Source organism: Sinocyclocheilus grahami, unplaced genomic scaffold (assembly GCF_001515645.1).
Source record: "Sinocyclocheilus grahami isolate Dianchi unplaced genomic scaffold, SAMN03320097.WGS_v1.1 scaffold1001.1, whole genome shotgun sequence".
NCBI classification, from domain to species: domain Eukaryota; kingdom Metazoa; phylum Chordata; class Actinopteri; order Cypriniformes; family Cyprinidae; genus Sinocyclocheilus; species Sinocyclocheilus grahami.
This window is the reverse complement of record NW_015506180.1, coordinates 288,976-299,212: the sequence shown is the minus strand read 5'-3', so window position 1 is coordinate 299,212 and position 10,237 is coordinate 288,976. Positions and strand designations below refer to the sequence as shown.

Sequence of the window (10,237 nt, the reverse complement as noted above, 5' to 3'; positions counted from 1 at the left end):
CAGATCAATGAATGAGAGGGCAGCGTTACCAGAGTTGCCCATATTCCAACACAGTAGGGCTATTGCAGACAGAAACAATACTGTACTACATCCATGTTTCCTGTCTGCTCAATTTTTGAGTGGACTTTGCTGTTCCGATTCGTTTGAACGGTATACGAGTGGAGCACTCACATGGGCCGTGAGCGACTGAGCGGAGCGCACACGCATAGAGTGGATAATACACAGAGCGTCACACCAGGTGAAAGTGAAACCTGAGCGGTGAACTAACTGAGCCGAATTTCAGTGCATCTCTAATTATTGGCGACATCAGAAATGGATATTATATAATATATGCTTTTTTGAACATTTTAGCAATTTAAAAATATAAAAAAATGATTTTTTTACACGGCACCCCTGCTCTCGACAGACGGCACCCCGGTTGGGAAACACTGGTATATAGCATGCAAATTTTCTGTAAGCATAGAAATCCCAGATGAACTGTAATACATTTGCCAAAATGTGCATTATACAAGAGCTCACTGCCCTGGCCTGAATACTGTATCCCATAATGCTAAGTGTTCAACTTGACCTTTAATTTTCAGTGTGATAAATACATCAGAAGAAATATTGACGAATTTTTATCTACTTCGTATTTAATCAGACTGCCAAGAATTAATAAGACATTATGAAACATTGCCAAAAAAAAAAATTTTAAACAACAATTTTGACACACTGCAATGTGGTCATGTGTGAACAATATAGCATATTTCTGTTTGAACTGTTTCGCTATGCCTAATACATACTGCTTCACATTATGCTTTTACAAATAACTGACAGTTCCGTTTTCAAGTATACTATTCTATTTGAACACTGAATTTTTCTTTTCCAAGAGATAATACTTTAGCACCTGCAGTTGGGTTTCTACAGAAGTTCTAAGCGGCCATGCATTATTTTTTTTTCCTTCTTGTTTTCTCATTATAACGACTTATTTTCTCGTTATATCGACATAACGAGAGTTGTTTTCTCGTTATAACGACTTAATTTTCTAGTTAAATCGACATAACAAGAGTTGTTTTCTCGTTATAACGACTTAATTTTCTCGTTAAATCGACATAACGAGAGTTGTTTTCTCGTTATAACGACTTAATTTTCTCATTATATCGACAACGAGAGTTGTTTTCTCGTTATAACGACTTAATTTTCTCGTTAAATCGACATAACGAGAGTTGTTTTCTCGTTATAACGACTTAATTTTCTCATTATATCGACAACGAGAGTTGTTTTCTCGTTATAACGACTTAATTTTCTCGTTAAAAGAAAATTAAGTCGTTATAACGAGAAAACAACTCTCATTATGTCGATATAACAAGAAAATTAAGTCGTTATAACGAGAAAACAACTCTCGTTATGTCGATATAACGAGAAAATAAGTCGTTATAACAAGAAAACAAGAAGGGGGAAAAAAATAATGCATGGCCGCTTAGAACTTCCGTAGGTTTCACAGTTTCATTGAAATTTGGCAAATGTGTTCATCAAGCTATCCTTAAGTCATGTAGGGCACAGTTAAAGTAGACGCATGAAATAAAAATCTGGACATTCATAGTATTTAGTTCATGTTAGCTTTGAGGCCATGTATTTACCTCATTTATTCATTTGAAAAAAAAAATCATGCACAATTTGAAATATCCCATTAGATCATACGGTTTCTCTAGGAAATATTCACATTTATGTATTTGGCAGATGCTTTTATCCAAAGTGACTTACATTGCATTCAAGGCACACATTTATAATTTCTTGCTTTTTGTGGAAATCAAACCCATGACCTTGGCGTGCTACCACTGTGTTCCACTGTATGAGCTACAGGAAGGCTGAATATGAAATAAAACTGTACTCGTCAAGCCTTTTCATAGGATTTTTAAGAACACAGTGGTTCTATATACAGACTGGATTTCCAGAAACTTCATTCTAAATAGACAAGGCTGGCTGTCTGAAGGGGACATGGGAATAAAAGTGAACTCAAAACCACAGAGGTCATGCCAGTTTAGAAGATGAACTCAATTCAGACATTCTCTCCTGTGCTGATTAAAGCACTGCAAAAGAACTTATTTGATGAATGCCTTCAATTTAATAAACCCAAAATAAACTGACTGCATTGGTGAGGAAAGTGCTCTGCTCTTCCTAACCTTATCTGAACCGAGTGTTTTATTACTCATTACCTGCACTTCCTGAAGCTCTCAAGGTCAGGTTCTCTCACTAATACAGAATGCTCCGTTAAAATAACTTCAAATGCTGGATCACCTTTCATGAACCAAAACAAAGTTTATCTAAAATTATTCTTCACCACACATACATATTCCTCACCACCGAGCACTTTCTGTAGTTTTTCAGTGTTTGGCCAAGGAAGATTTATAGGATTTCAACCTGTCACACAACACAGGCTTGCTTTCTGACAGTGTTTCTACTGAGTTTTGGTTGCTAAATTATTTTTAAAAATGAAGTATTTTAAGAATTAAAAAATACAATTATGAAATATAATTCACATGAGAATTTCAAATGCCAACAAATCCATACAAAATTGAACACAAGCCCCAAACTACAGCAAAAAACCTCTGGATTGATTTATATGTGCTGGTGTTTGTCTTATTGTCACTGTGTGTGTAATTTGCATGATGCTTGACAGACATTTTTTTTTTGGCAAACAGTAAATTTAGTAATAGTTCTCACATATTATTTTATGTTGAAAAAGCATTCTAAACTCACACACTACACACAGGCCTGTTTCACAGTGCACGTGACTAAAATACTTCGAAAATTCATTAAAATTAATTTACTCCACAATAAACCTGCTGTTTCTAAATTAATCTTTGTTGTTGACAGAATTGCTTAAGCACGATGGCGTTTTAGTGCCACGTTAAAAAAAATCTACGATTACGAGATTAAAGTCGTAATATTTCGAGAATAATGTCTAAATGTTTTGAGAATAAAGTTGAAATATTACGAGAATAAAGTCAAAATGTTTCGAGAATAAAGATTAAAGTTATAATATTTTGAGAGTATATTCTAGCCTTTTGCACATGCAAATGGCCCGGATTGGGAGCACCGGGAGATATTCCAAAGGCTCAGCTTTCAAAATCGAAATACAAACAATATATTACAATAATGTGTTTTTTTCACGCTCTTTAATGTGGTGTGACAGATCGCTGTATTCGCTTCAGTTTAAGCGGCATGCGAGTCTTTCTGATTACAATAATGAGACATTATTTTCATTATAAATTAAGCTATACTGTTTTTTCATGCCTTCTGGTGTTCCTTCACTTTTATATCTTGCTATAAACTTGAAATAAAGAGGAAAAACACATTTATAATTTGTATTTCATGATAAAACTGACAGAATTAGAAAGCTGAGCTGTGTCAAAAGCAACAAAGCACAAAATTATTGCGATTACTGGGTGGCTGGCATGCTACAAATAATGAATGGAAGACGTTAAATATTATGTCCAATCATTTACTGTATTATACCATGAATAAAACAGCTTGTGAATAGTCACTTATATGTTATAGCTTACAGGCTACCTCAGAAAAGAAAACAATATAACTTATGTTAACGAGTTGGAGCCCACTTCAGCTTTTAGAACGTTTTATTAATTAAATAGGCTACATGTGAGGAATAAAAGTTTTGACGCCACAGACGTTTTTGCGGAGTAGGCCTAGGTGGTGGAATTTTCACAAAGAAAACAGTATAATTTAATGAATTGGTTTGAGCGAGAGAGAGAGAGAGAGAGAAATGCAGGTGTGTGTCTCATTTTGAGAGACGTGTCTGTAATCACTAAGTGGTTTATCGTCTTTTTTTAGAATAAAGCACAAACTGTTACAGGAATTAGCCACTTGTCATCATTTGCAGGTTTACGGTGTGTTTATGCATCGCATTTGGTGTGTGTGTATGAGTGTTGTGTATTAATCATCTTAATGACAGCTCTCTGTACGGAGAGAAGCCCCATTATGCTGGGCCACATTTTAAGTTTATTACATGACATAAATGAATTACGATCACATGACTCGTGTTGCACTTTTCTCTCTCTCAGGGTTGGATGACTGTTTGCTGCAGTATATGAGGACATTTGAGAGAGAGCAGATAACCGGAGAGCAGCTGCTTCACATCACCCATCAGGAGCTGGAAGAGCTTGGCGTGACCCGCATCGGACACCAGGAGCTCATTCTGGAGGCTGTGGACTTACTCTGCGCACTGGTGCGTGTGTGTGTGTGTGTGTGTGAGTGTAAAAGAGACTGGCTGTGATAATGATGTGTTTGTTTTGTATTAATGACACAACAGACATTTTAATCAAACTCCGCTTAACACTGAATGATTAGCACCCAGCGGGAATCTCCCAACCAGTACACAAAAAGAGGGAGTGTGTGGAGGGAAGGGAAGATGCGTTTTTGGTTTTGTTTGGCTGCTGGAGGAATTCATGCATCATAGAGAGAGAGAGAGAGAGAGAGAGAGAGAGAGAGAGAGAAATCTAAGTAGTTAACATCCTCACAGCTATTCATGCGAATTCAGGTTTATTATTAAAGAGCTGTTTTGGGTTAAACAAGAAGAACAACAATAAATACTAATGTAAATAGGGTCCAAAATGATTTGTGACCCTGGACCACAAAACCAGTCTTAAGGTGCTTGGGTATATTTTTAGCAATAGCCAAAAAAAATTGTATGGGTAATTTTTCTTTTATGCCAAAAATCAGTAGGATATTAAGTAAAGATCATGTTCCATGAAGATATTTTGTAAATTTCCTACCGCAAATATATCAAAACTTAATTTTTGATTAGTAATATGCATTGTTAAGGACTTCATTTGGACAACTTTAAAGGCGATTTTCTCAGTATTTCGATATTTTTGCACCCTCAGATTCCAGATTTTCAAATCGTTGTATCTCAGCTCTACTCTAACAAACCACACATCAATGGAAAGCTTATTTATTCAGCTTTCAGATGATGTATAAATCTCAATTTAAAAAAATTGACACTTAAGACTGGTTTTGTTGTCCAGGGTCACATTTAAGATCTGATCGTAGACAACAGTGAATTCTACTCTGTACTCAGTCACGAATTAGCTTTCAAAAATAGTATATAAACACTGATAACAATTTTTGAATTTGTTTATTTCAAGTTTTCATTTTCATCTTAGTTCAAGTTTTTTTTGATTGGATTTTGTCATTTTTATTAGTTTTTGTTTTAGTTCATTTTATTTTTTAAATTTAATTTGAGTCTTAGTAATTTTAACTTAACCAACTTGAACATTGTCATCTTGTATACTTTTTAAGTTGAAGTTTTTTGTCCAATTTTATGTTTTTTAATTAACAAAATGTAATCAACAAAACAATAGTTAATAATAACAACACTGCTTGACATTGAAATGCGTGTTTCTACAGGCTTCCATTCAAAGTAAACATATTAAATATATCAAAGAAGAGTTCAGATGCAAAAGCCTCTAAGTGCCATCTGAAATGTTCATCTAAAATGAGCATTTTTATCAGGCTTCTATATTTATGTTCAGTTATTTCACTTTAATGGCATAGAAAAGGACCTATATAGTGCCATTAAAGTAAAATTACTGAACCTAAACATAGGAGCCTGATTAAAATGCTCATTTTAGATGAAAATTTCAGATGGCACTTAGAGGCTTTTGCATCTGAACTCTTCAAATATAAAATTGATAACAATATTATAATTATAACAAATATGATTCATTTGAACAAAAAAAAAACCATATAATATAAATTTAAAATCTTATACACTACAATCACCAGTCAGTCAACCACTTAGCTAAAATTAGGGTTTTAAAATGAGCAGTTTCTATCTGACTCTAAAAGAAAATAGCATTTAGAAAAAGTGCATACCTCGCAAGACCTAACAACAGAAATATTTCAGCATGCCTGATATTAACATGCAGTGACAGACCATGTGAGGCACATCCAAAGTTCATTAAATGCAGGTAAATAAAAATTCAGCTTGAAACTTCTCCTTAATTTTTCAGCAGTCTACACGATGCAAAATAAAAAATGCATTATAGAATCTCTCTGGATTATGTTATTGGGTTTCGTGAGGTGAACAGAATTAACAAACAAAAACATACAAAAGTGGAAGTAAAGCAAGATACATTGGCTGCCCTCTGAAGCACCATCCTGAAGCCTTTTTCTCCTTATAAATGTTGCATTAAACCTTTTTTTAAAACAAGAGTCACCTGTCACCAGATCCTTCCTAAATCCTCACAAGATTCTGCAGACTTTCCAGGGCTTGTTCTTTTAAAATCGTTTTCTTTGCTTTGGGTCTCGGACAAACATAGTAACCTGAAAACTTATTTAGATTCTAAAGGCACCGCGAGAGCTTTTAAAAAGGTGCCATGAACAACATCAAAGACCTTAATGCTGAACCTATTTATATAAGGATCTATTTATAATAATGGTTGGAACATTGAATGGGTGTCTGCATATTAATATGCATTGAGGCTCTAATTTATGCAGCGATTGTGGTGCTTAGATAAGAGAATAACAGTCACGACTGTAGAAAATGGCACGTCAGTACTGCAGGTACCAACAAAAATCGAGAGGAAGTCGGAAAACCTCTCATTTCTATAAATGACAGATGTTGGGTCCAGCTGATTAATACTATAAACAAACCCAAAAGAAGAAATTTGAGAAAATACTACAAGCTTGGTCTGGTGATTGAACTATTCAGCCGATCGATTCACAGAAATGATGGGTTTTGCAGTTCCACGGCCTCCAAGCAGCAGTTCTGAGAAAAGGACATTTATTCTGAGTAATGCCTTTGCCAGATATGAATGGAGACTTGATTGTGTGCTTTATTGCATTTCACAGTGTAGGCAGTGTTTTATTTCGGAGTAACTTAGTGCGTAGTGATGACCCTCAGTACATGATGTGCGAATGCAGCTTGATAGGTTTTTCTTCTGCTTATACTTACACAGTGTGGCTTTTATGTCTCAGATTGAGAAAATCAGCCATAAGATTATAGGCTTAGATCTCTGCCACAATTCTGTGCGCGAAAGCTCATATTTTGAGCGCACAAAAGCGCATTTTGCACGTGCGCGATCTGAGTTTTGTGGAGAAAACGTTCGTTTCGCAAAGAAAAAATATTTAGAGCGCATGAAAATCAATTTTGCATTTAAAATAAGTTTTTGGATGTGTGTAGACCTTCTCTTTTGCACGTGCAACGTTTCACTAGCCTTGCTCAACACAACCCAGCGTTACAATATGCCATAATTCCAGCCAATCAGAGACGAGAAGAGGCTGCTAAATTCTGATTGGCTGCCTTGACAACCACTCACAACATTTCTTGCATTACCACGACAGCAGAAGAGGAAAATACATTGCATGCATAATTATTGCAGAATGCAGAATTTAGCAGCCTCGTCTCTGATTGGCTGAAATTATGGCATATTGTAACACTGGGTTGTGTTGAGCAAGTGAGCTGTTGGCATTTAGAGATAACTGAGGGCGGGCATCAGGTGAGCAAGCTAGTGAAACGTTGCACGCACAAAAGAGAAGGTCTGCACACATCCAAAAATGTATTTTAAATGCAAAATTGATTTTCGTGCACTCTAAATACTTTCTTCTTTGCAAGACAAACATTTTCTCCACAAACCTCAGTTCGCGCGCATGCAAAACGCACTTTTTTCCCGCAGAATTGCGGCAGAGATGTAATCCCATAGAAGATCTGATGTGCTTTGGTTTACTAACTTGGACCGTCTTAGGCAAAACTGATATTAGACTTTGTAGTGAAAAGAACTTTGTAAAATAATAAATCTATCACGCTTTGTCAGACATACACTAAAGTTTGGGGTCTGAAAGATTTTTTTAAATGTTATGTAAGAAGTTACTTATTCTCACCAAGGTTGCATTCATTTGATTAAATTACAGTAAAACAGTAATATTATTAAAATTTCAAATAGAGTTTTCTATTTTTATATATTTTGAAATGTAATTTATTCCTGTGATGGCAAAGCTGAATTTTCAGCAGCCATTACTCCAGTCTTCAGTGTCACTTGATCCTTCAGAAACCATTCCAGTATGCTGATTTGGTGCTCAAAGAAACATTTCTTTGCTGCTTTGTGGAAATTTTTGTGCAAACATTTTTCAGCATTCTTTGATAAATAGAAAGTTCAAAAGAACAGCATTTATTTGAAATTAAAATCGTTTGTAACGATGCAAAAGTCTTTACTGTCACTTTTGCTGATTTTAATGCATGCTTGCTGAAGAAAACTCTTTAAATTAAAAAACAAAAAAACTAATAAAAATCTTACAGACCTCAAACTTTTGAATGGTATGTAAACATTTTTTTTCCTCCTGTTGCAGAACTATGGTCTAGAGACAGAGAATTTGCGGACTTTGTCGCACAAACTCAGTGCATCCGCTAAGAATCTGCAGAACTTCATTACGGGCCGCCGCCGTGGGGGGCATTATGATGGACGGGTGTCACGCCGCCTTCCGAACGACTTCCTGACTTCAGTCGTTGACCTCATCGGAGCAGCAAAAAATCTACTAGCCTGGCTGGACAGGTACTCAAACAGATCTAAACAGGACATGAACTCACCTGGGCTGAACAGAACAAACCTATTGTGACGGGGCTGACGAGACGTGAGACGTGTGGATCCATCTGCAGGCTTTATTAAAGAGACGTGGTAAACAGGCAGGGTCAAACAATGGCAAACAGGTATATGACGGGCAAAACACAAGAATAGTCCCAGGGCTAGCGTAGGTCACCGATCAGCAGACAGAATCACAGGGGCGAGACGAGAGGGAAAAATCCAGGAAAACAGGCAAAGATCAGAAACCGCGAAAACAGGCAAGGCAAAACAGGGAAAACACAGAGACTTGGAATGGGGTACGGGCTAAACAATACTCAGCAGAGAATGGCAGTTTGAGTGGGTGTTATATAGTTAGTGAGGTGATAAGAAACAGCTGTGTGCAATGAGTGCAATCAGTGCAGTGTGCAAACCGTGCAATGAATGATGGGATATGTAGTCCGGGGTGCTATGCATCAGTTTGTGTTGTGCGAGAGTCAATGTAATGGAAAGGGTGACCTCTGGTGGTGAACAAATGGAAGTCCATGGACCGAATCCATGACAGAGCCCCCCCCCCCACTAAACGATCCAGGTGGCCAGTGGAGCGGAGGCGGAACAGGTGACGGAGGGCCAGGTCCAAGGATAGGAGAGACCAGGGACTGAGGCAGAGCCGGCGGAGCAGGTGGAGCTGAGGACCACCACAGCAGAGCAGACGGGACCGAAGATCCCCACGGCAGAGCAGAAGACCACCAGAGCCAGACAGTAGGCCACCACGGCGGAGCAGAGGACCACCACGGCGGAGCAGAAGACCACTACGGCAGAGCAGAGGACCACCACGGCAGAGCAGAGGGAACAGGAAACCCCCCCGGTGAACCACACCGATCAGGAGACCATGGCGGAGACTGTAACAACGAGAGAGCAGAGACAGACAACACAGACAGAACATTGGGGTTGATAGACAAGACTGAGCGTTCAGGGGCAGCCTCCCTGGCTGGGTCGGGACAAGACAAAAGTTCACAAACGGCCTCCATAACCGTGACAGGACATGCAGGGAGTTCATAAACGGCCTCTATAGCCGTGACAGGACAGACAAAGAATTCCCAGACGACCTCCTTGGCCGGAACAGAACAGGCAGAGATTTCACTGACGGCCTCCTTGGCCGGAACAAGACAGACAGAGAGTTCATAGGCGGCCTCCCTGGCCGGAACAGGACGAGCAGAGAGTTCATCGACGGCCTCCTTGGCCGGAACAGAACAGATAGAGAGTTCATTGACGGCCTCCTTGGCCGGAACAGGACGAGCAGTACCTCTGGAGGTTCTACAGTAGTGCCCTCAGGATACAGGGAGAGCTTGGCAAAGGTCTCTTCGACCCTGACATGACAAGTTGAATGTGCGTTTCTAGGCGCCACCACCACGCTAGGAGCTGAAGCGAGCACCGCCGCTTCGGAAGGTTCTGCAGCATGCGCCGCCACCTCTGGAGAAACTGCAGTGGGCACCAGATCAGCTGTGACGTGACGTGACGTGACTCTGGATGATCAGCTGTGACGTGACTCTGGATGATCAGCTGTGACGTGATGTGACTCTGGATGATAAACTGTGACGTGACGGGACTCTGGATGATCAGCTGGGACTTGACTGGACTCATGAATAACAATGGTGACTTGACTTGCCTCAGGAAGATCA

General features: G+C 38.6%; 1 protein-coding gene across 2 annotated transcripts in view; it reads left to right on the top strand.

The window, feature by feature from the left end:
• Nucleotides 1–10,237, top strand: part of LOC107565423 (connector enhancer of kinase suppressor of ras 2) — a 38,348-nt gene that overhangs the window by 5,160 nt on the left and 22,951 nt on the right. For both annotated transcript variants that reach the window (XM_016250665.1, XM_016250664.1), the window contains exons 2-3: nt 4,062–4,225; nt 8,347–8,549. In XM_016250665.1, coding sequence (XP_016106151.1) covers nt 4,062–4,225; nt 8,347–8,549 — 367 coding nt within the window. The remainder of the gene's footprint in view (nt 1–4,061; nt 4,226–8,346; nt 8,550–10,237) is intronic.